At 43.5% G+C, this 26,614-nt stretch overlaps 1 protein-coding gene across 22 annotated transcripts in view; it reads right to left on the reverse strand.

Moving 5' to 3' along the window:
• Nucleotides 1-26,614, reverse strand: part of LOC131592447 (RNA binding protein fox-1 homolog 2) — a 171,281-nt gene that overhangs the window by 87,189 nt on the left and 57,478 nt on the right. Inside the window, exon 1 of one of the 22 annotated variants that reach the window (XM_058863969.1) lies at nt 3,704-4,261. The exons of the other annotated variants lie outside the window; for them this stretch is intronic. Within the exon in view, the coding sequence (XP_058719952.1) occupies nt 3,704-3,748 (45 nt within the window). The 5' untranslated portion in view covers nt 3,749-4,261. Of the gene's footprint in view, nt 1-3,703; nt 4,262-26,614 lie in introns of those variants that run through there. 22 annotated transcript variants of the gene reach the window in all.

The following is a 26,614-nucleotide window of genomic DNA, read 5'->3' on the forward strand; positions in this document are numbered from 1 at the left end:
TGCTTTTTTCCCTCCCATTTATCTTCAGCAAGCATCTGGCCCTGAGCACCTGAGCACGCCACGGTTGAGAGCATCTGTTCTCTCAGCGACCCCGTAAAACAGAGCGATACACTGCTACCCCATTTGCCAGACGGGATCTGAGATGCTCTGATTGATTTTTCCCAACATTGCACCCATGGAAACCCACGGACAGTGCTGAGCACAGGTCTGCCAATCCCACAGTTAGACAAGAAGACTGTACTGATGCTCCAGTGCTCATGACGCAGAGATAAAACCGGCTCAGGCAAGTCGTGCTTCTGATGTATCCCTTCTTGACACCTGGTACTCAAGAGACTCCCCAGGCTTTAGCAGCAGAGAAGCCAAATTACGGCACAGTAACACCTTGCATTCCCATGTGTTCTTTGCATGAATATGCCCAGTTATAATTTACATTAAAAAAAAAAGAAAAAAGCCCAGTGGTTTTGCTTCATGGGCTTCTGCCACAGCACTGCTCTCCAGGCAGCCCATGCTGACCCACGATGCATTTTGGTTTCCCAGTTTCACTCGCTGCAAACTGACCTCTGGCTCCCTCCCTTCTTCCTTTCCTTCCCTTGCCCTTTCCTCATTCAGCAGGCCAGCAGGAACAAGTGTCACAAGCCAATCCCTCCTCTGTTGTGAAAAGCAAGAGATCAAGACACCAGAAGCCCTTACGTGCCACCAGTGCATGAAGGCAGAGAGCCATGGGCCAGCCACCCAACACAACCAAACCGTGGTGTGGGATCCTCTGGGAGGGGAGCCAGCCTCCATGGCTGCAGCCCACAGGCCTCTGAGTCAGAGTCCACGTTTTTCTGTGTTATCTCATCCTCTGTGGTAACTTGCAAGTTACAATACTACATACTTAAATGCAATGTTGCAAAACCAGGAATAGCAGTGGATTTGGTCTTCCCCCCAATATTACAAATCTGAGATTCTGGAGCACAGTTCTAGGTCAAGCATAAATTCCATTTAAAAGCAGCAAAAACCACAGTGACCTCCTTAAACCTTGGACATGACAAAGCACCAGGTTTCAGCATTGTGTATTTCATTCATCAGACCTCTGCAAATCACTGAGGGTAATGTCCTTATTCTCTCCACTTAAGTACTTTAACTGTTGTGTTCACCCAGTGCCTGTGCCATGAGGTAGCATCTTCTTGTCCCAGATCTAGGGCTGTAGCACACATCTTCTGGACATCATCCCACTGCTGTTAACCAGAATAGCACCGTTTCTGCTCCATTTTGGCCTTCACCTGAGGAGCCTCCAGAAACACTTTCCATCAGAAGGAGTCTTCTAAGGAAAACGAAATGCCCAACCATGAACTGAACCTTTCCTTGCACTGCCTCCCACCACCCAGTTGGTACATCTGCTTTGCTCATGTGCCAGCAGAGTGGGAATTCCCTTCAGTGTCATCTACTGCTGGTCTCCCTCTTTCATCTCCATTGTGGGCCAGAAAGCATCTCCTCCCCCATGCTTGGAATATATCCACCTTTGCTCCCATTGAGCAGAGAAAAGACCCAATTTTCAGTGGATGTGCTCGGGCAACAAGAAAACCCAAGTCTGCAAGCGTTCCCTCTGCTGCAAAACCATATGAAATAAAAATCTGATAGAGTTTCAAAAGCTTAAAACACATCATGCAAAACATGATCAGATGTGGCAACACTTGAGATTTTTGTTGTCTTGGGTTCTAATAGAGATGTAGGGCAACATCTGATAATGAACAAGGCCCAGAAAAAATTGGCACAACTCATCTTTCCTCACTGAGGGATGTGGGGCCAAATGTTGTGTCATGGCCATGCAGAATAATTTGGCGGACCTCCACTTAGCTTCTCCTACATGAGAATCATAGAACCGCTCCTGAATTTACCATCACAGTTTGCCACCTTCTACTAAGCAAAACCAAAACCCAAACTGCAGATCTTGCTGCTGAAAAGAACAGAGAAGCATGAGAAGAGCTGAAGGCTGGAAGCCTGAAGAACACATAGCTCAGAGCCACGAGATCACCCCTTCCTACTTACTGCATTTATTCAAAAAAGCGATGTATTCAGAAGAGCTCTAGATGCCAATACTTATGGTTTCTCATGCATCATGGGCACATATGCATCAAAATTTCATTACTGTGTTGTAGAAGTAGCGTTTTGAAATAACTCTGGGCAAATTTAACTAGTCTATCTCTGCAGTGCCAGGGCACAGCTGATAATCCTCATCATGCCAGGCAAAGCTCCTTGCTCCCACCTGAGCATGTCTGTCACACTTTTATATTCTCTCCTGTGTTCACACAGATGTACATGATGGTTTCTGGTTAGCTCCTACCATTCAAATCCAAATGGAAAAGAAGCTGAAGAAGGATGTTTATGCAGCAGGCCAAAGGACAAGGCCACTGAAAGCACACTGATGAAGAACTAATGTGTAGTTTGACTAAGTAGGCTACACGTACACTGTTAAATGCTTGCATTAGTTTAACACTAACTAACACTAGAAAACATGGAACAAGGAAGAGGAGGAGTCCCCAAACATTCTGCTCTCAGGATATGTTGGTTTGGTTTTTTCTTTGTTTGGTTTTTATGTTTGTTTGTTTGTTTTTTTGGTTACGTTATTTACCACCCTGCTAAGGGTGGAAAGTAAGCATAGCCTTCAATTTTAACATCCCATTACCTGCATTTCTGTGCTGGCTCAAGTTTAGATGGAGCAAACCTGCCAGCTGGACCAAGGCCAGAGGGAGGAAAAAAAAGAGTTTCAAGTGCAAAGAACCAATTTATCAGGAACAAATCTTAACAACCAAGAGACACACTTCTGCTGGTGGATTCCATTCATGTGGGTAATAAAACCCCTGATACAAGGTAACCTAACAAAATACTATTTAGTGGCTATCTGATGTATCTCACCATAGATAATCCTGAACCTCTAGTCTACATTTCACATTTTCTGGATAAACTGTAAGAACATGGAGTGCTGGCACTGAATAGCCAAGGATTGCCTAAAGAACATCATCTTTCACTTGGCTCCAAAAGTATTTGAGCCTGACCCACACAGGCTCTGTCTTCTCCAAGACTCCACACACTGGGCCAGCAAATCTCACGTGTGCTCCAAATATAACCCCTTCCCCCAGCAGAGGCTGCAATACAGGCTTCGCCCAGCCCCGAGCGCTGCTCTAAAACCCACCCGTTCCTTTCGCCCTACACATCCTCTATGGACCTCCAAAAGTAATAACATGACAAAAGAGACTTTGTCAGAGGTTTTGTGGGTGATTTTGGAGCAGGGAGGAGGAGAATAGGTGAGGAGCTGCTCTGGGTGGCTCAGCATCCCTGAGAGACAGGCTGCAGTCACACGTACAAGTCACATGTACCCCGACAACGCAGTAAGACACACAACAACACACTAGTTTGCAGAGCACAGCACTGCTGTTAGTTCAAACCCCCCTACAAACAAACGATTAAAGAAAAAGACCAAAAATGCGAACCAAAATACACAAGTCTCAAACAAGACAAGTCGCGGAGTTAAAAAGTATCAAATGGTACTGCTCTGGCGCAGGAGCTTCAAAGCCCTCTATCAAGTCTCTGGGCAGAGGCCTGGGACACAAGAAGCCCAGCTTGGAAGCAGTGTCCTACAAAACCAGCACATAAGCTCCAGTTTTGTCCAAACAACATAGAGAGCAAAACTCCTTAACGTCGCCACTGTCCTTTTGCTTACCTGGACAACTGGGTATTGGTAATCCATACAATACACACCATACATAGCCAAAGATCCTCCAGCTAAAGGCCAAATGGACACAGGACTGGAAGCTTCAAATCCGAGTCTCCGTCTTTCAGCCTTGTGGGAAGGACTCTGGCAGCCCTGCGCAGTGCTTGGCTCGGGCCTCTGGGGCCACTCAGGTTGACACTAGCTCAGCTGAAAATAAAAAGGAGCTGCCTGGCTCGGCACAGCTCAGCCCCTCTCTTCTGGGATCCAGCAAGGCAGCACTCAACCATAGGCGGCAGAGGCTCCTAAAATTAGAAATCCTCTACTGAAAACAGCCCTGCAAGCCTCGACTGAGGAGTGTCCTGCGATTCCCGGGCAGCAAACAGAGCAACTGCCAGGAAGAGGGGGACACAGGATCTTCGCAGCCACTGCTGCCAGGGATGGGAGGAAGCAAACAGCATTTAGGATCTGAAAAGAGCATATGTTCTGGGCTCTAGGTGCGTCAGAGGGAACACTCCCAATCCAGGACAGGGAAAAACATATGGGACTGTTCCTCCCCCACCACCATACCCTTCTTGCTTGTCCTCTGCAGGGACAGGTGCTGGGATTAGCATAGTAAAACCCTCTGGTATCAGGGAAGGAGGGAGGGAGAGGGGAGAAGCCACACTGATATCTCAAACTGAAGGGATCTCTTTCATAAGGGAGTGTGTGCCCATATCGTTTAACACTTCTCCCTCCCTCCCCAGCTGAGGCAAGCAGGGACAGCTGCCGGAACCGGGGCCGGCGGGGGGAGCTGGGCCCTGGAATGGCCCCCACTGCCCCAGCCTTGGGCCGGTGGGTTGTCCCCCTCAGCTGTTCCAGTCAAACTGGGGGCGGCGAGGGGGATTAACTCTGTCACACAGGGTGGTGAGCAGCAGGGAGAAGGGGGCAAGGCTGGGCAGGGCCAGTTGTTGTGCCCATTTTAGGAAGCCCATCCTCCTCATTCCCAGGGAGGAATCTGCTCCCTGACCGACAGGGACAGATGGGGAGTTGCTCAGCCAGCAGGCTCACCCCAGCAGCCTACATGCCGGCCACATTACCAGACATCCGAGAGCCCAACGCTGATTCTTAAAAGATTCACCACAGCCAGGGGGTACACCAAGGGGGTACCTCCAATAACAAATTACACGACGTTTCACCCATCACTACAAAAAAACCACACCACGTTGACACTGGACCAAACCTGGGTTCTCAAAGAGTTAACAGCCCAAGCCCACAAAAGATTCCCACCTTCCTCCAAAGGATAGCAGGGATAAAACCCCTCCCTCTGAGGTTTCAAAAATAAACATGCTACAGTGATCAAACCCAAGAAGGGCTAGCCAAATTTCCCCCACACACATCATTTTAAATGCATAAAGTCAGGGGGTTTTTGCATTTCTAATCTTTAACTTTGCTGTAGTGCTGCTGTGCACCACTAAACAGCTCCCTCAGCCTAGCTCTAGGGCAGCTGCCCTTCTATTGTCACTCAATTTCCTCCCCTTCAGAAAGAGTTAAACTTGAGATTTATTTTTTTTCAAGAGGTTAAATAAGTGGATCATTATCTAGCACAATTTGCATTCGCAAACCTTTGTCATTCAGGTAAAGGGTGCCTAATCCACAGCCCCCTCCCGACCCACTCAGCCCAGCAGGACAGCTCTTGGCTCATCCTCTGCCCCCACTGCCCCTTCTTTCTCAGAGCCTCAGAAAAGGACAGCTATGAGCTGGGTGAGTGGTTATAGCAGCTGTCACCCACTCTCATCATCTTTCCTAGGGCCACAGGGCCACTCCTTCCTTACAAAAGGAGCATGACCAATTTGGGGAGTATAAAGCATGGCATTTTCTACATCTAAAATAAATAAATAAATAGAAGTTTCTATAGCCATTGTTTCTGTGTGAAGATTTGCACAGACAGAGAAATTAGTTGTCCATAAATGGGAAAGCAGCTATGCTTCCAGATCTCTTCACTGGGGAAAAAGGATGAGGATCCCACAATGAACTTCCATCTCATTCTGCCTTTGGCCATCTTACTTCACTCCAAACAGACCCAAAACAGCTTTCTGGAGCTCACCATTATTCCCTTCCTCCTCACCATTATGTCCCCACCTCACCAGAGGGCTTTCTGGCTACCTTTCAGCAATCCCTGCATGCCCTGCCTTGGGGCACAGATAGAATCTGCCTTCCTCTGAACGACCAATACTTTTTTATTTCCTTCTCTTTCTGTAACTACATGTTCAAAAGCTGCCCGCCCTTCATTCTTTTGCATAGCTCATTACTATGCACTCAAGCAATTTAGTATCTCCAATAAAATCTTTTTATGAAAAGGCATTAATTTACACAAACCCAAAGTCTTTTCCACAGCCTGTTTTTGCTACTTCATATTACTGCCCCAGGTTCTAAAACAAAATCCCTAACTAAGTTAAAAACCTTACATTTATTTCACAATCCAATTCTTGTCATTTCCAACCAAGCCTTAGGGGAATAAAACATTTCCAAATCCTAGCACAGATATCTTCCTATCTATAAATACCCATCAAATGGGCAAAACAAAACAAGGAAAAGGAACATCACCTAAGCTCCTCTGCTGTTTTAACTACAGATCAAATAAAACTGCCATGCTATAAAGTTTTTGATGCAAACTTATATACTGTGATTTAACCAGCATCAAGATATTGGGGTGATACTTTGGTAACAAAGCACCACACTTCCCATGTCCCTCAGGTAATTAAATGACAAAAGCTAGTTTAAAACTCGTATGTGCCAAGATGGACACAGCAGGACTTTACTGACCACTAATAAACTACTGAATATTCTGCAAGACTGGCCACAAGGGCTGGTTTACTACTGCACACTGACTTGCAACGAATATTAGTCAAATATAAGATGGTGCTGCACTCAATAATTCTGTTTCAAGATAATAGTCCAACTACATTACCACACAACCTACTATGCCCATGCATTTCCAGTAACACAAGTTAGGTAACTGTCAAAATCATAGCCTTGTTCCTGCAGATGCTTACATATATGAATAGTTTTACATTTACAGAAATATGAAGACTGGAAAAGATCTCCTGACACAAAGAATCAGATCAACCGCTATCATAAAAGATAATCTTAACTTTTTGTAGAATTTATCACACTATATCTTAGAGCTGGGTTTTGCAGCTACATCGCCCCAGCCAAAAGGCTGCTCTAGAATATCTGGGATCTGTGTTCTCCAGCTTAATGCTATTCCTGAGCAATTTCTGTCTTTCCTTTGTTCCTGTGCCAGTCCTGTCCTGTGGCTTAGCCGTATTTTCTCTTTCCCTTACAATTAACCTTCCTCACGTATTCCCTCTCTAACCAACGAAGCAGCTGTTCCAGTATTCTGTCACATGACAGGCTGGCTATTTGCCAACCTCTAGAAGCATGTTCTTACACCTGATCTAGCCTGTGGTCATCTTTATTTTTAAAGACATCACCCAGAACAACATCAGCTCTGTTTCACAATTACAGCACTAAACAGCATCTTCTCCAGTCTCATTAGTACTTCCTTCTGTAGCACCACATCAGATGCTGTAGAACCTGTCTACAGAGTAAGAGACGTCATCCCATTATGTAAAACACATATTATCAAGGTAAGAAAATTTGTTATCTTAAAAACAGACAAGCTGATAAGGCACAACCCAATTTTAATTGATTTATGTTGCCTTTTATCACATTTTTTATTTGTACCCAGGCCTTTCATTAATATTTGTGTGTCAGCATGCAGCTGAGGTTAGGTCTGTATTTTCTCAGATCATTCCCCACCAGCAATAGGTCTATTCCACCTCCTGTTCTCCAAACATATGATAGCACTCCTATTTGATAGATTAAAACTTCTATCAGATCTGCAACTGCATGAACCAGTTCTTTCACTCTTGGGAATCAGCACCCCCCTTCCCCAGGCAATTCTGCTTCCCAGCCCAGCCTACCTGCACTAACTAGCATCTTTGAAATGTCCAGTGTGACTGCTTCTATGGTGGGTTCTTGCCCACTACCAATACTGCCCTTGCTCCCAAGATCAACTCTACTTAAAACAACTAAGACTTGTTCAATTCTGTGACCACAAGACCATCTCATTAACTACCTTATCCTCAACACTAAGTGGGCCCCCCCTCCTCCCTTCTCTGCAATTGTATTTTGAGAAACTGTCACCCATTTCCTTAGCAACATTTTTAAGGTTTAATTCAGCCTGATTTTTGGCAGTTCTTATTTCATCCCTACTGATTTTAAAGGCACAGCTATCCCTGCTGATAATTTCTCTTTTGTAAAATTGCTTCTTTTTTCACCTAACGGCCTTTATTAGGTTATGCTAAAGTTTCTTCTTACAGGATTTTCCCCTTTACATAGACCATCACTAATTTGTATCCAAAGTGCCTCTGGAAAACAAATTTAAAAAATCCCAGCCAACCAAAAAAAGGCCCACCAACCCCAAAGCACACCATTCTACATTCAGGGCTTCGCTGACTTGGTTAAATATAATTGCTTCATGTAGCAAAGCTTATATCCCATCCAAAGGTGGGGAGATGGAGGCTCCTAAACAGCTTGTTTTCCTGTAACAGTCATAGTACCAATAATCCACTCACTGTGTCAACAACAGGTGATGATGCTACAATGACAACACCTTTTGATACAATGATTATTAGCAGCATTTGTTCCCCAAGCTGTATCTGAGAAATTAAAGTTTCTCATACTAATATTTATCTCTCTAATGGTACTGGGAATAGTATAATTTTCGAGCCTCAAGTTTCTATCTGAATCCAATCCTATGAGGGATTACAGCAGACTCACAGTACTTCCCCTGGGACCTCTTTTTACCATTCTTCCCCACATCAATGTGACCAGAAACAAATCCTACATTATCAGTATTGCTCTGCTTTCTTCCTTACAGTCTACTGCATACAATACAGCCTATCACCTTTTACATCTACCCTATCTGAACCACACATAATCTTGAATGCATGTTAAAGCCATGATTACTACTCTTGCAGATTGATATTATCCCTATAATATCCAGTTTCATGTTCTGCACCAGTAGCTCTGGCTCCTCTATTTGTTATTTTGAATCCCAGGAGTGTTAAAAAAGAAAAAAAAAAAAAAACCAACAAAAAAAACCAAAAAACATTCTGATGTTTGTGCATTTATCAATCACATAGGTCCCAACTCTCTCAACTATCACCCATGTAGTTACTGATAAACTTTGTTGTTTTTTTAATAACATCAAAAATTTAATTTAAAAATGTAATTTTGTTTTTTCCAGCTCCTACCTACACTTCGCTCTTTCTAGACATACTGTTATACATGCCACTATGGTAGCATTCAGCTAATTTTCCCCTTTCTGTGTACTAAGCAAGGCATGGAGATTACACAAGTTTTTTCCTGTGCTCTCAAAACTCAGAACTTTGCTTCACATGCACTGCTCTCTTTGATGTCTGGAGACAGAGGAACATTTTTGGGAAATGCCAAGACCACAGCCCTGCACTTTGCTTTGCCTGCTTTGTTCAGACTGTTTTTAAAGCAAGTATGCTAAGTCACAATTACAAGTACAGCTATAAGAACATAATATAGCCATAGTTTCATGATGCTTGAAGTGCAGCCATGGCAGTGCCAGACATTTACCACATATATATATTTGTTTTTTAATTGCTAAAAACTGTGGTACTGTGAGGACACAGCAATGCAGTATGGAATCTCAGATATTTCCATTACCCCACACTGATCTTTACAAAGGAATTACACCAACAGTTTCATTTTATGAACTACATTTATAAATCTTTTGCATAATTTTCTGTTCTCCAGACAAATTAATCCAAGCCTTATCTAGTTACTCCCACTAAAGAGCTCTTACCTCTGCTGAATCTAACTCTTCATCGCTAGAAGCCTGGCTGATGCTCTTCCTCTCACCCACCAAAAATGGCATCTTAAACAATTAGCCAATCACTACATCTGCTAAACTGGGTCATCAGGGATCTGATGAGCAGCTTACAATATGTCTCTGCTTTTTAAAGACTGATGTAAATGTAGGAAACATGCCAGCAAGCAAGGATGCATTTTCTGGCTGGATATGTACTGATTTCCATAGCAGCTAAATAGATCAAGCAGCTCAGCCAGTTCATACTAGTGTTAGACAAACAGAACCAAGATTACATCTACAGAGCCGCAAAAAGATTCTCATTTTGCACCAAAACAGGTCCCATGCCCTAAGCACAAAGGTGGCTTTTGCTCACTCCAAGTGAGAATTAAACTGGAAAGTACCCATTCCTCTCTCTAGGGCTACATTTATTGCTTGTTTGCTGGAATGGATATAATATTTTTCAAAGAGCTGTGTGATTTTCCTTTTTCTTCACAGATTTGATATCAACAACGACAAGAAAATTTACTTATGGTTTAGGTGCTATTCTGACCCTGGAATCATTAGAGAGTCAAGTGGCAAGGACATAAATGTAAGCAGAGCACGCACAGGAAAGCTCAATATTCCGAAATGGCACGCAGAAGTAAACATGACAACACATGGGTGACTGCAGAAACTGGATTTTTCTCACGTTTCAGAAACCTGCCAGTTTTACATAGATGTCCTGATCTCAACAGCAAGATTTGGTGGTGGATCAGCTATGCAGGTGAGTGAATAACTCAACACACAGCCAGTGCCTTCTCTGCAAGTGAAACATGTTAAGCAGGCAAATGTCGCAGATCAGGAACTAGATGCATTAAAGTAGAAATGAAATCAACGGTTCTGGGGGATGTGGAGTAGCAGCAAACCAGAGTGTATTGGATTAGCATAATAAGGACATCACAGGAAAGAATTTGAATGGGTTGGTAAAGCCACAGGAGCCATTACTTGCCTGAAACTCTGTCTGATTAGTTAGTGCTGCTGAGTCCTCATGTTCATTAGGATTAATAGTCCAAAAACACATTAGCACAAATTAATTTACCAAAAATACACTTTGAATCCAAGGAAAGTAAAAGCCCCCTGGCAAAAGGCCCAAGGAACCCAAAGCTAAAGAAAGCAGCAAAAACGTAAAGCAGCAAAGCTTGCCCCATCATACTCGCTGTTTCTGCCAAGGAAATACCTCAGGCAGACAGTGGAACTTCCGTCATTACACATCCGGTTTTCATGGATAAAATGCACAATTAAAAAAACAAAAAAAATTATGGAGAGAGAAAAATTACAAAGATAGTACTTAATAAAACTGGAGCTCTGAAATAGCTTCCAGTCATGTATTTTCTCCTCCAAGTGCTGAGATCTCCCTTTTCCATCTTTTTCTGAAGCACATTCTCCATTTGCAAGGCAATTTACTTAAGAGTGATAGTTTGTCTGCATGTGCCACTACCAAACTAAACACTCTCCAACCAAGCTCTGTAGTTCTGAAACTGATCTAAAGTGCCTTAACAGCAGGCATCATGCACACTCTAAACTCTGGACATGAGATACCTGCATCCTGTTACTGCTCTTAGGTCTTCACTGCATCATCTACATGTAGCTGTTAAATATTAATGGTTTGTCTAGACTGGAAAACTAGAACTGTTTGAAAAAACAATTACAAATACACAGCATAAGAGGAGAACAGGTCAGAATTACAAGTCATTACTTCTTAACTACCTCTTATTTTCAACGCCTCAACAAACTCTGCTTTAGGGAAGGACATGGAAAAAGGAGGCAGAACAATAATATGAAGTCAGTCTGCTAAAGGAGCATATTGCAAGACTTCTGTCTGCTGGGCAATTGGCACTTTTTGTTTTGTTTAGCTTTCTTACAGCCATCCAGTAGAATGGTAACATTAGCCAAGTCCAGAAACCTGTATACCAAAGGGGACTCGTGAAATCACAAGCCTGGATCTTCTTCAACCAGAAACCAAGTTCTTCCAATACCCAACCTACACTGTCACAGCTGTCAAGAGAGACAGACAAACACTCTCGATCCTAAAGTTAAGATTTTTGTAGGCAGAGTCTCCCTTAAGTTGGAAGTACAGATCCTGCCCAGACAACTTCAGCTGCCAGACAAGGACTCAAGTTAATTCAGGCAAAACTTAGATTGTCCGAAGTCTACCTCTGAAATTACTGCAAAGGAAAAATGTAAGGCAGAGATGAACACTCTTCTGAGTTTGAAAAACCCCCTGTTAAGAGCCTGTGTTTCCAGAACTGAGGTTTTATTCTCGATGCTAACAAGCCAGCTCCCAGCAAGGCAGCTTTAACAGAACACAAGAATCTATTAGTGATTAAGTTGCAAAATAAACCTGCCAGTAGTCTTGATACACCAGCAGCATACAGAAGACAGAACTTCAGCTTTCCTTTCTACCCCAGTCCATTGCTTTACGTGCATAACAGAACAGGTTTTAATTATACAATCTTGAGACAACTCCAGAACACCTGAATGTAACATGCAGCAAGTCCAAAAGAAGCTTCTGAAACCAGGGCAGGCTCCATCGCCTTAGTTATTACCAAAGGCACAGTATGAAAGGGGGAAAAGAAAGTATACACACATTTTCTAGAAAATAAATTATCCGTATCTTGGGTCTGGGCCTTCTTTCAACGAGAACTCTAAATACTTGGCACTGCTTCAGGAAGCAAATAAGTATACTTCTGGGCTAAGACACTTGGTAGTGAAGGTGATCGTAGCACAGCTTTCTTTTGGGACCACTTATATAAGCACTGATCCTGGTAATGCTACATGTCCATCAAAATGCTTTTTGCTCATTACATGAGAAACTAAAAGGTGTCCAGATACAGAATTTCAACATCAAAGAAGACAAGTTGTTTTCTCTTGGTAGTTTAGACATTAAATGACAGCCACACTGCCTTTGCATATTCCTTTGGGGGCAGTGGACAAAGAGGAAGCAAAAAGAATAGAGTGGAGGCAGTTTTCCTTCACTTCAGAGGCTGTTCCAGAACCTCAGTCAGAGAAAAGCTTTGCCCATTCTCTCTCACAGTCCCACTTGGTTTTTCACTTAACAAGCAGCAGCAGTTCAATTAGCTGATCCTTAAGGAGACAACGGGAAGATCCGAAAAAGAAATATTTGACTCTTCTAGAAATAGAGCAGCTTAAGTCTGAGCATTTCTTCAGATGCTAAGCCTACAAAAATTAAGGTTGATTCCTTAATTAAAGAACCACCTTCCTAAGAATATATATTATTAAAAGTCACCAGATGGTAGTATCAGACATACTCTCACCAAGTATTTTTAATTGAATGAATCACAAACTAGGACTGGACCACACTGACGATTCCCCTGTAGTGTAAGTACAGTTCTGCCATTACCTCAGACCCACCAGCAAACAGCCACGTGGGGCTGTTGGAAATGCCACATGCATTCTCAATCCATCCCAGAAAACAGCTCATGGGATAAACCACTTTCAACAACGGTTTGAGGGAACACGTTCTACCCCACCTTTGCCTGGGGTGAAAAGAGAACATGATCAACCATTGCAGAGCATTTCAGAACTGTGGCTGTGAGTCTTACTCATCTAGCTGAGCACTTGCTTCCTAACAGACAGTTTTGGTATGGACTTTCCTCCCCACCTCGCCTCCCAGCTTATCAAATTGCCTCCACGTGACAAACTAAAATAGAATAAGGTACTTGTTCCAAGTTAACGAGTGGCCACACAATAAATTATGCTAGTATGAATTTAAATTTATCCCTACTTTAAAGTGGTATGGCTTCCCAGCTACACAAACAAAAGCAGAATTTGGGGGAAAGGTTTTCTGGGACAGCATTCTGCTGTTCTGACACAGTTCTGCCCAGCTTGATGCAATCAGAATAGCAGAGCAGCTGCCCACGTCCCATAACTGTGTAAGCAAGAGGCAAAACACATCAAAAATACTAAACAAAATGCTTAATTGAATGAAAGTAAGAGAGAAATAAAAAGGCAGCACTGTCTATGTGTGATAGCTGGATTTGAGACTATTATTGGCAAGAACTGAGGAATTGGAGAACATCATGCCGGCAGGACCTTTAGCTGCCACAACAGCAGGTCACCAAATAAATAGCAGCAAGTCATCTGGAAACAGTTCCAGCACAGCAACAGACAAAATATGACACTTTCAGCATAAATCTGCAAAGATAATTTCATTATAGAATTACATCTGTCCATTAATTTCTGCAGACCTCAGTTCAAAATCTTGCCCACCTGCTCAGCTTTAGATGATGAATCCTGTTTTTTCTCCATTCCCATTAAAAAAAAATAAATAAATAAAAATCCCAAAGTCAGGCAACCCTAAAGAGATTCAACAGCAAAATACCAGAAGTGCTGCAGTTAAGAGTTTGGTGCATTTGCTGAGTGCACAGAAAGGATCCAGAAATAGCATGCAAAGCTGAGGTTTGGCAAAAATGATGCAGTTTACCCTGAAAGAGGAGAGTCAAGACAGGCTAAATGAATGGTGACAGCAGCAAGTCATACTTTAATGTAGGGAAGGACCCCAGGGACTACTCGTCTGGAGGCAGAGGTGCTAGTTATTGCTGTGTCCCTTCTCCAGTGGTTTCAGTGGAGAAATACAAGGCTGTGGTGGAGAACGGAAAAAGGTATGTTAAGACTATGCCAGCTCAGAGGCAATAAGTAGTCTTCACATCATTTTCTGCCTCAGACTAAGACAAAAATAGTAAAAGGCAGCTAACACATAGATTTTGACTGTGACTTTTTTGAAACATAGAGAAAAATTCTGGAAATCTTTTTACTCTCACACAGAGTCCCAGGACATGGGCACAGAGGTCTGCCATGGGCACATAAGATAAATACCACCCACACTTCTCCCCAAGAGCCAGAAGAACAGAATAAAGGTCAACATGGCTCAGTCCAAAGCTCCCTCCTGCAGGCTAGTTTCAACTCCCAGCAAGTTTGAAAACAAGCCACAGCAGCAGAAATCCCTGGACAACAAACACCGAGGGCTTTTTCTGGTTCCACCATCTGCACAATCAAGATACCTGCTCTTTCATCAGCTTTCTGTGACCTCTACAAAAAAAAAAAAATTCACCCTAATATGCCACACTATCTCCATTCTCTGTCCCAAAACCACGATGCCATAAAGATGGTTTCCTGGCTACCGTGAAAACCCTTATCTCTGCTTTCTCTCACTATCAAGAAATCTCCACCAAAGACTTGGCTCATGTTCTCTGCACGACTCTCCAGTTACTCTGCAGTGGGACTACTCTCACTTCGTGGTAACAGGACTACTAAGGCAAAAATTAACTGCAACCCCTCTGCATTATCAGCTGGGATATCAGCAGCACTCAAACTTCAGCCTCTGCGGCTTTACACATCTCTTAGCATGAATTTAAAAGAAGCACTTATCTCAGGCTAGAGATTCATTCGTAGGCCAGAGTTGAAGTAGGGCAATACTTAAGCTACATCTCAAGCTCACACTGTAATAAAGCAAAAGCTGCGACTTCAAGCTCTGAAGGGGCACAGCAGGCACATTCCTACAACTGCTCTGAACTAGACAACTTCTGAGAAACTTGTGCAAATCTTAAAAATCTAATACAACTCGACAGTGTGCAACCTGTTTTAGCAGGCAGATCCAGCTGCAGCATCATCTTTCACATACATTACCCAGTTCTCAGTACAGTGCTGAGAATGAGACCCTATTCTTCAGCACAGGAATGTAGTAGATGCGCAAACACTATAGGAAGCAAATTTCAGAATGGCAGATTGCCAACACCTCTGGGCAAAATGAAGAAAAATCATCACTGCCACCCAACTGCCCCAAGATTGTCAGCAATACAACAGGAAAATACGTAACCCCCCATCAAGACAGAAACAAAGAAAATGACAGTCACTTTTCAAAAGGAAAAAACTCCATGTATTCTTCACATTCTCTTCCTGGCTTACCCTCTCTGCAATTATGGGAGAGAGATAGTAATAGCCACCAAAAGTCCAGCTGTCATATTTTGATAATTCAGTGATTGCCCACATAGATCTAATTACCTCAAGCCAGTTCACATGCCTGAGACCTTAGGTGGGCATGGCCATTCCTCAGCCTTGCCCTGACAGAAGTTTGTAGAGTGGAAGCAACAGCAACGCTAGGCTGATCAGATGGTTTTTGGAGTGACCAAGGTTGAAGTATAGGGACAAGAAGAAGGGAAACAGCTGCTCTAGACCTAGAGACAACAGAATGCTTAAAAACCTAGAAAAATAATTAAATGAACTAATGAGCCATAGTTGGCAAAGGAACCAGAGGTCAAGGCAGATACAATTCCTCAGCGGGGGAAGAAGGGGAGAAGCCCTCCCATATTGGGACAAAGAAGAACCAAGTTAACAGCTCCACAGCAGAGCTGTGGCAAGGAAGAGAGAAAAAGAGATATATCAAGGGATATATCAAGACAAGAGGTGATATATTCTTAAATTTTAGGACTGGAATAAGCAGCAGATGATGAACAAAAGGGAATGTCTGTAATGAATCCAAACAGGAGACAGAAGTGGGATGGCAATGCCACAGGGTTTGTTTTGTTATTGGGTTTGTTTGTTTAAAACGGAAGTTAATAGAAAAACACCAGGAGCTTAAAATGCTCCAAGCATACAGCCTGCCACTCCTCCTAGGTTATAACAAAAATTCCTGCCTTGTAATGAGAAGGGCTTCTTGGGATCCAGCAGCCCTCCGACTCTTCACCTCCAGCTGAGGGGCCGAGGGGGTTCCCGTATCAGCGGCTCGGCAGCACGGAGCTCCCCACGCTGGCACCGGCCGCCTGCCCAATTCAGACCTGTAATCTCCCTCGACTTTGATTTAATGCAGCAATTACTGGTAATGTGGTTTGAAGGAGATAAATGCCCAGTACAGGGCTGGCTGGCACTGACGCTCATTTCGCTCATGATGCAAGAACAGTTTTAATTAAAATCCCCTTTATGATAAAGGAGCTGCTTGACTGGATGTTTCTGTGCAGCCCTGATACAGAGCCTCCTCCAAAGCGGATTAGAAATCAAAGTTTCCCTCTTCTCGCTACTGGCAACACAAAAAAATAGGGAACACTGTCACCATGTCAGCCCTCTACAATTTCCTTAACCCCAGAACTGCTGGGAAAATGCCCACATTTCCTTAAAAGCAATTGTTACTTCTTTATCACGGCTCCAAGTGTTTTCCAAAAACTAAGTACAAGGGCTGCTTCAATTGGAATAAATGCATCCATGGAGCTCATCCTCTGTGATCCAAACCTGGTTTCCCCTCTATCTGGTTTAAAAGGAAATCATCTTGGCTACTTCTATGGCAGACCCATACCTACAGCCTGCACTCTGGCAAGGAGAAATACCAGCCCCATGGTGCTCTGGCAAGGTGGTGGGAAATCAGAATTTGGATGAAAGGCTGGAAAAGTAGAAGCTTCTGCTGGGTGAGGCAGAGCTGCATGGACAGAGGAGAGAAAAGGAGCAGCACTGCAAGATAAAGGCATAAAATTTGGCAGAGCAGTCAAGATCCCAGCACAGACATGTTCCAGAAATGATCTGTCAGCTCTTGATCGAGTTACAGCAAATGTAGGTGCAATTTTGGGTTGGTTTTCTTCTTTGCACTATAGGAAATAACAGAGATGAATACATTAAGCACTGCTAGTTTCTATTGCAAGTGCCAGGAGCAGATTGTCACAGTAAGAAATTGGCCTTGTGCATTACACAGAAAAGGCAGCACTGGGTTTGGAGGCCTGCAGACAGTGCAATGTGAAGATAAAGAGCCTCAAGTCTGAATGTGCACTATTCCTCTCCTCAAGACACCCAAACACACATAAACGTAAAAAGGTTGATTTAAGCAGCTGAATTTCTCTGTGACCTTCAGAATGTATCTGTGGGCCATGGGACTACCCAGACCCTGACACAGGTTCCAGTCTTCTCAGAGCATGTGCCTCATCATCTCAGCAGTGCTCCATATTCCCTGACATTGTCTTTTCCTCCAATGATGGGATTCTGCTCCAAAAACCCTTTGTCTTTAACATAAGAAAGCAATTTCAAAGTGGCTGTCATGTTCCATGATTCCCCACCCCCTTCAGACAGCACAGTATCAAACAGATGAAAGAAAAGAAAACCTCTGACAGAACCAGGAGAGATTCAGCACAACAGCATAACCAGCTGACTTCACAGGAGTCTGAAGCAGCAGACACCAGACTACCAAATGCACTGCTACGAATGATGAAACCAGCCTTGAGAAGAACCCTGCTCCTCAACAAGATGAACAAAGGGTAAAAACACCAGGTCAGAGACAGCAACAGGAAGATTTAGTGTGGTTTTGCTGGTGCACAACGGAAAAAAATGAAACCAAAAAAGGCCTGGTATAATTAACAAGATTAAAGGGGGATTTAGGATCAGGACAGAAAAGCAATGGGCCAGATTGATCCTTACAGGATTAAAGCTGGAATCCTACTAAGAGTCCAGTGGTTGAGAGATCAACGCAGTGTAATGGGATTAAATCAACATCAGCTTTTGTTTTTACACAACTGAACCTCCAGCACCTGTACTTTGACTGCTTCAGATAAGCAGCAGAAAAGTTGACTGGTACCCACAAAACAACCAGTACAGGCAGCCAAGCACTTCCTCTTTGGCCCTCTCAGGCAGAAGAGCAATAGGTAATGCCACTTTCAGAAACAAAGAACAATAAAATTGTGCTTTATTACAAATTGTCCAAAAAGTCAAGAAAGCTGAGAATTTACCCAACTCTGTGTTCTGGCCAGCCTTAAATTAACTGATATCAATGTGATGGGATCACCCCAGGCCTGATAGATGGGGAAGGCAGGAGGACAGCCCCAGCTGCAATCAGACATGCTGCCAACGGGCAATTGGATTTTGATATTGTCTCTTGCTGGAAAGGAACAAAGGATGCAGTATACTGTGCGGAACATATCAGCAAACACATTTAAGACAAATTGTCGTATGTCCCCATTGCACAACAATATCCAAGAATTACAAAAGTGAGAAAAGCCTCTTTCAGCATGTATCATTTGCATTACAGCTGGTGCAACACATGCAGGCCAGCTGCACCTCTGTTCCCCTGCCCCGAAATTTCCAAAGCTTGTCGGTAATTTGAGTTGGTAGCAAGGGGGAGGGGAAGAGGGAAACAGGACAAGGCTAGATATTCTTTCTAGATATGTAAGCTATTTTTAAAGTTTTTAATTCTTGTAGGAGAGAAAGCCATGCATGTTTAAATGAGAGGGTATCCATCACCACCACATTTGTTAGAAAAGGAAAGGGGTGTTTATTGCACACCTGTTCGCAACAGCTAAACAGCTGCATTGAAGAGCAACATTCCTTGTGCAAAGAAAAAGCATTAAAGGATCTCATATTTCTACAGCACTTCTCAGTCCAAAAGGTGTTTAAAAACATCAGTTAGACACACACTGTATACACTCCACCCAATTTCTTTCCTAGAAGAAAGTTTTCCCCAACACTAAAATTTTAAAATGCCAATACCAGCCATTTCTTGAAAGATGTCACAGTCAGTAGCTTCACCTATGTTGAATGGGCTTCCCCTTTTACGCTGGTTGGTCCAAAAAAAAGTTTTGGCAACAATAATTGCCATTCACTGCTTCTCCTCACTCAAGCAGCAGCCAAAATCACGATGTAATAAATTGGGGGGGGGGAATAGCTGGATCCAACAGCCCTCAGAGGAAACCTGCTCTGCAGTGCTGCTGAGATGGTCCCCATGGAGGTATGCACCCCACTTATGCTGCACCTTCCTGAGGGATGCTTTTTCTTTACTCACAAGGGTTCTCCATCCAAAAGATAAGTCATGGATGCAAGCAGACATCACCATCGTGATTGAGGATGGAATGAAAACGAAGGCCATTACAACAAAAACAAAAAGTGAAAAAATAGCAACATGCAGTTCACACTGCACATTTTCTATCTTCTAGCCACGTATACATATTTGAATTCCAGCATTTTTCTGCATTTAAACTTTGTTTCAACACTAGATGATTTATAAATTGTAAAAAAATGTACGGAAGAGTGTTCTAGTATCATCCTATGCCAGCTCCTTAAATATAATGAATAATAATCCCTAAGAATATCTTAAAAAGTTGTCATCTGGTCAAAATATTTTTGCTTCATTATTGTCTTATGTCCAAGATTCAATCAAAGCATTGTGTGGGGGACAGCATCTTTCATTCGAAGCAGAAGAAAAACTAACTGCCTTCGCCCTGGATTCAGCTACAGACCCAAGAACCATCTGGTAAAAAATCAGCCAGCGCATTGTGCAGGCAGTATATTAGTCATGAGACACAGGACTCTGAGAACAATGAAACCTAAATTTAAGGGACAGACGAAGGAAACTTAATTACTTGTTTAAGCTTTTTCACAGCTTTGAGGAATATTTAACATTTTTAGCAAAAGAATTTAGCACTGGAGGGCACAAAGCACATCCTCAATGGACTTCTTAATTTTCTGCAAGCCTGTTTTCAGTTCCAGTCTGGAACTATCTGCACTGGTCCACCAGTACAGCTTGCCTCTCCAGTGCATGGCTGCAGGGTGAATCACATTGCCTTGGGTACAAGGTACCATCCACAGCTGCGGTACTGCAGATATAGACTGCTGTTCCTTCTCCAAACTGACAACTCCATACAGAGAACTTTTTCTGACCCCTCTACATCACTCAAGCTCCTGCTGTACCCCACAGACCTTGTTGAACTATTAAGGGATCTTTTCCAGCTAATTGCATAAGATGTCCAATCATACTTTTGGTTAAGCATGCACACATACACAGTTGCTACTCTGGTGACTGCTTAGAGCTGTGGCAAAAAAGCCACCCCAATTCAGGTCCACTCAGAGACCTTTCTCATACCATTACTATTACCCTTGTGGGTTAGGATAGTGCACACACTCTGCATTCGCCTCCAGGGAATTTCTCTCTATCATTCTGCTTCTGATAGGCTGGCAAGTTGGGCGGAGAGAAACCTAATGAGGTTCAACAAGGGCAAGTGTAGGGTCTTGCACCTGGAGAGGAATAACCCCAAGTACCAGTAGAGGACCTACTAGAGATCAGTTCTGCAGGGAAAGACCTTGGACTCTTGATGGATGACAACCTGACCATGAGCCAGCAGTGTGCCCTCACAGCCAGGAGGGCCAGTGGTATCCTGAGGTGCATCGGAAAAACTGTGGCCAGCAGGTCAAGGGGGCTGATCCTTCCCCTCCTACTTGGCCCTAGTGAGGCCACACCTAGAGTGCTGTGCCCAGTTCCACATTGCAAGAAAGACAAGGAGATACTACAGAGGGTTCAGTAGATGCCTTCATTCAGAAGGATGATGAGGGCTCTGGACCATCTTGTACGAGGAGAGACTGCAGAAGCTGTGGCTGTTTAGTCTGGAGAACAGATAACTGAGAGATGATCTCATTAATATATTTAAATATCTCAAAGGCAGGTGCCAAGAGGTTGCTGGAAGATGCTTTTTGGCAGTGTCCATTGACAGGATGAGGAGCAATGGCCATAAACTAAAACACAAGAAATTCCACCTCAGGATGAACAAGAACTTCTTTACATTGAGGGCGGCAGAACATTGGAACAGGCTGCCCACGGTGGTTATGTAGTCTTCCTCTCTGGAAACATTCAAAATCATCTGGACATGTTCCTATGTCACCTACTTTAAGTGATTCTGAATTGGCAGGGGGATTGAACTAGATGATCTCCAGAGGTCCTTTCCAAGCCTAAGAATTCTGTGATTCTGTGAAAACAGTAAAGTTCTGTCACTAATGGAATTAATATTAGCAAATAAGCACCATGAGAAGTGCAGGAAACACAGATGTTCAGTCTCAAATTGCTATTATCTGCATTCTTCCTCAAGCTTTCAGCTGGAAATCATGAAGGCTGAGGTTTATTCTCTCCTTACTCTCTTACAGTTTATTCTCCTCCTTCCAAGATAAACAGGCTGTTTTGTGAAAAACTAACTTAAAGAGGACCCAGCCCTTGTCAGTCTTCCAAGACTTGGACAAGCTTACAGCATAAAAGAGTCCCCTGTGCTCACGACTGTTTGGACAGGTGGGAATACAGCAGTCAGGCAGAAGAGCCACTGGAGAAATACACCAACTGAGCAAACCTACATCTCTCTAATTCTTTTGTTTATATTCATCAGAGAAGGGAATTCCTGAACATGATGGCAATGTGCTGCACACCTGATTTACACAGAACCAGATAAAATCACTGTAGCCTACAGAACAGAGCATCCTGATCCTGAATCTTCATCTTCTGAAGCCTATACCTTAATTTGAAATGGCTTTTCCTTTTGAACTGCACCGGGCTTTCCTGTCTCAGTAGTGACCTCGGCATCTTCCACAATTACAGGCTTGTAGGAACACAGAATTGGAAAAGATCACCTGGATTATCAACTCTAGTCCTCTAATAACACAGCCAGTCACATTATATAATCTCTTTCATACACTCTTCTTTCTCTGTTTCCCAAATCTCCAAAGCCTGTATAAAACCCTAGATGCAAATAGATGCAAGTTGCTTTGTCACACAAAGCCCCAGAGGAATGCAATGCAGACATCCCCAACCCAGCTGTGCACAGAGCAGCTCGAGTGTGGAAGCAGTATAACCATGTTCATGAGGTGCTACACCAAAGCTAATAAACCTTATCGAGCAGCAGAACTCATTATCTCAGCTGCAGTGCTGGACAAACATAACTATATTACTTCTGGATTCAAGCTGCTACGTATGCATGCCACAGCATGGCACTGCAGGGACTTGCAGGCTGGGGAATCAGCTTACGGCTTACTAGCTCGAGGATTTTCACATGAGCTCCATTTTATGATTTTCCAGGGCTTTTCTGCTCCAGAGCAAGAATTAATACAAGTGTTTGTATTAACACAAAACGTCTTTTAATATACTCACAGAAATTCACCCAGACCTAACCTCTAACATTCATTCAGGAAAATCCTTCTACATCCTCACAGCCGCAATCTCCCAGAGGCAACCCCATGTCCATCTCTCTCAGCAGCGACCACACCACATGCACACCTTCCACACGCCAGCACCTGTGCTCTCCCTCCCGTCAGAGCTTGGGGTGATGGCTGATGTTCATTAGCCATGCCTACCAAACAGGTTCCAGCCAAAGACCTAGAGGCACAGCTAGACTTCCCCAGCAAGAGCTGCCCCAGGCTTTGTACTAGAACAGAGCAGGGAGGCAGTTTTTCCTGGATAGCCACTTCTTTTGCTGCTGTCAAATGCATGCTTTGAAAACCATGCTGTAATGTCCATACTTTTCACTGGCAGTAGCTACCTCTCATGAAAAAAGACCAAACAAATAATAGAAAGACCTGGCTTGAGGAAGAGCTCGTTGCTAAGACTCAAGTTTGGCAGCAGAGTTGGGTTTCCAATCCCTTGGTGGTAAAGCTGATGAGCTCGGAGCCTAGAGGGAAAAATTATTCCAGTGAATGCAATGAGAGACTTTTCAGTGACAAAAAGGAAAGTAAAAGACAGGTCAGGAAGAAAACCAACAAAAAAAATCAAAATTAGCTTGGCAAGCTTACTAGCACTATTCTTGCTGTATGGTAATTAGTGTGTCTAGGTAAGATCTCCACTTTCATGGGGCTCCAGAGAAAGAAATAATTTCTTGTTGCAATAGGCAGCCAGCCCTCTGACAAACACTCAGCATGTACTCTGTACATGGCTGCGAAAAATGAGGAAATTATCCATACCCACTATAAACAGAGCAATGAATCCAGTGCTTTCCTACCAGAAGCCTAGCAACAGCATGGACCTCCCTTACCTTGGTCCCTCCTGCCTTTGATAATTTCGGCTGTCTTTGAGCACAGGAGAAGGATGATTGATAAATTGCTTCATAGGGCTGCTGTCCCTTCCTTTCAACCTTTCTTGTAACAACAGACCTCCAACAAGGCAACATTCATACATGCAACTCTCAGAACACATCATGCTCTTTAGAAAATACTTGGAATGAAATGACTCTAGATTATATCTCATGACTCACAGTACACAAAGATTCATCTGCTCATAAATGATGAAACTGAGTCTTTCTTATCCAGTAAAGGGTTGAATGTTTTTCCCATCTTCAAACTACTCTGCTCCTGGTTGTCCCCAGCACACCACCTTGCTGTCATTCCTGACTGCCCTCAGCACAAAGACCCTCTTGCTTTCATAGCCCAAATTACCCATGTCCCATATAGAGAATTGATGACTAGGAGCTTTCTTGAGCAATTCAAGAGCCCAGACAGCTGCACACAAATGGGGATGAGTGTGAGAAGAGACAAAACTCGAGCTAGATGGTCCCCCACAAACAAAACGCCTGCAGAAACAGAACTCCTACATGCACCTCCTATACATAAGGCAAATACCCACCTTGAGTTGCAACACTCAAAGGGTTTGCAACATCAGAGAGACTATCATACCATCTCTGCCTCAGAAAGATTTTATACAACTGCATCCTACACAACGAAAGTGTTAAGATAAATAGTCTCTCTTGATATTTAATGGCACAGATCGTCTGCTGCCTTCACTACCCTCACAATGCCAAGCATTAGGTCATCACAACAGATATTTTAAGTTTCCTACTCTCCAGCTCTCCACAGCCCACAATCTCCTGCAGTCTACAAGGCTCTCAAATATTTAAGAGTATCCTGCAACAAGTTTCACCCGAGGGAATACAGTTCAGCAAGCAGGAATGTCAGACTGAACCAAGGCTACAACACCACTTCATTCCAGAGACAGCATTATAATCAGGGACTGTGATGTTGCAGGTAGCCTGTATGTCTGGGAACAGTTTCCACACCACACCACAGCTGCAGAGGAAGGTGCATTCTCCTTTTTATTTTACTATTTGTCAAACCTGACAGCACTCAATACTGCACAATCTCTTCAAAGAAGATAATTCTGTAACATGTACCCCTGGGGGTGGGGGGCTGGGGGAGAAACATTATGGTTGCTGTGGGAATCTTAATTCTGGATTTCAGGACTTGCATATTTAAAACCTCAAATTGAACATTGCATTAATGTAGCTTCATGCATTGAATTAAGGAATGACTCAGTACAAATCTCCATGCATCTACTGAAGTCCTGACATTCCAAGGACAAGAAGCACAGAACAGAAAAAAAGATAGCACAGGCAACAAGAAGAGAATGAGAGGCAGAGGGGAACCTGTGAGCAGGGAAGCAAGAAACTGGCACAGCCGAGGCACAACAAACCCCACACCAAACCAGATCTGTCAGTTGAGGCTCCTTGTTCTCACCGCTAAAGATTATGCAGCCTGTCAGGATAAAAAGAGCTTAAAGCAGAAACATAAATGGGCATGGAGGAAAAGGTCCCTGAAAGGTCCAAGGAGGAGAAGACTCCCCAAAAGTAATAGTGTAACCTGTACTGAGAAGGGAAAGTTGATCTCTAGATAGCAAAAATTCACTAATTTTTTTAATTATTATGGCAGAGTGCCCAGATGATGCCTTTAAAACCCCTTCAGCTATTCAAGCATTTAGTATTTATTTTCCCCACTTTTCTGAAGTTAAACTGCAATGGAAACACAGCAGTAACACTACCTAAAGTTCAGGATGCAAGCTGAAGCACCAGCCCATGGGGTTCATCCACTGGCAAGCATCCCAAAACTCAACCCTCTTTTAAGAATCCAGGTCAGTGCTTCATGTTTTGGGCCAAAGCTGGTCTTTAGGCAGGCTAACACCTCTGTTTTATTCTAGAGTGCTCACAAACCCCTCAGCACAGGAGGTCAGACAGCAGGGCAGCTCTCCTCTGCTCCCACACTCATCCTCCCCATTTCAGCAGAGTAAGGAACATCTCCATTGTTTATTCCTTATCTAAGATCAGCAGCAGCATTGGCTGAATTACTTCTCCTCTCACCCCACCCACCAAACCAAGCACAAATCTTTGCTGAGCAATGGGTCCTGCCCAGTCTTTCTCCCTAAAAGAGGGGGTCCCATACACCAGGCTGTGGCAAGAGGCTGAGCAGAGAAGGTGGACGTTCCTGCCAGCAGAGCCTGCTGGACAAAACCAGGCAAGTGTGCATACCCCTGTGCAGAATCAGGTTACCTGCAACAAAGATAGTGTGTGTATGTGCAAAGGAGGGAAGTCAAATCCTTCTGCCTGGGTTCCAAGGCTTGCTTTGTTGCTAAAATAAACCAGTGTTTGTTCCGGGGAACCGGACTCAAAGCAGCCAGAGGCAGAGAGAGCCCTCTCGTTCTGAGTTACAAACAAGGGCTTTTTTTAAAAAAAACAAGTCCAACCAAAAATTAGTTGTGACCCAGCTATTCTTTACCTCTCACAGCTGGGTAAGGAAACCCAAGGGCAAACTGCTGATCTCAAAGGTGCCCAGGAGCAGACAAAACTATACGTTGATGACTGAGCAGTCTAAAAGCTGACTGCTCCAGTGGAAATTCCAGTCCTTGCTCAAAGGCTGAAAATATATATTGCCTTTGTATAAGCTATTACTCTGTTTGCTGGATCTCTATAACACTTTACACATGTTTCTTCCTGACATTATTTTCCATACTCCACCAGAAACTTGAGGAACTGTGCCACTTCTGGAAAAATAACCTTGCATCTAGCTTTTCTCAAAAGAGCTTCTCCCTCCATCCTGAAAGCCCCAAACTACCAAACTATCTAACCCCTGCCTACTCTTCTCCTAGCCTTCAGAGACTTACAGATCCCTTTCAGCAGCATTCCTTCACTACCTGGGATGTCTCTCAGTGACTCCAAAAATCCCATAAAGCAGAGGCACATGGGAACAGGTTTATGCATTTAAAAAAAAAAAAAATATATATATATATATACACACACATACGCAGGTCTCTCAGTTGGCAGACAGTGAGCAGCATTATACCAAAAAATTTTGTCTCCAAGGCACCTGCCCAAAACTGTTTCTCCAGAGGCACTTATAACCACAAGAAAAGCCTGCTTGATACCCAGTTAATAGTACGTGCTCAAAATATTTTTTTTAAAGGGAAAACTAGCCCACAGTGAGTAGAGGCTGCAGAGAGC

Source organism: Poecile atricapillus, chromosome W, assembly GCF_030490865.1.
Source record: "Poecile atricapillus isolate bPoeAtr1 chromosome W, bPoeAtr1.hap1, whole genome shotgun sequence".
Taxonomy (NCBI): Eukaryota; Metazoa; Chordata; class Aves; order Passeriformes; family Paridae; genus Poecile; species Poecile atricapillus.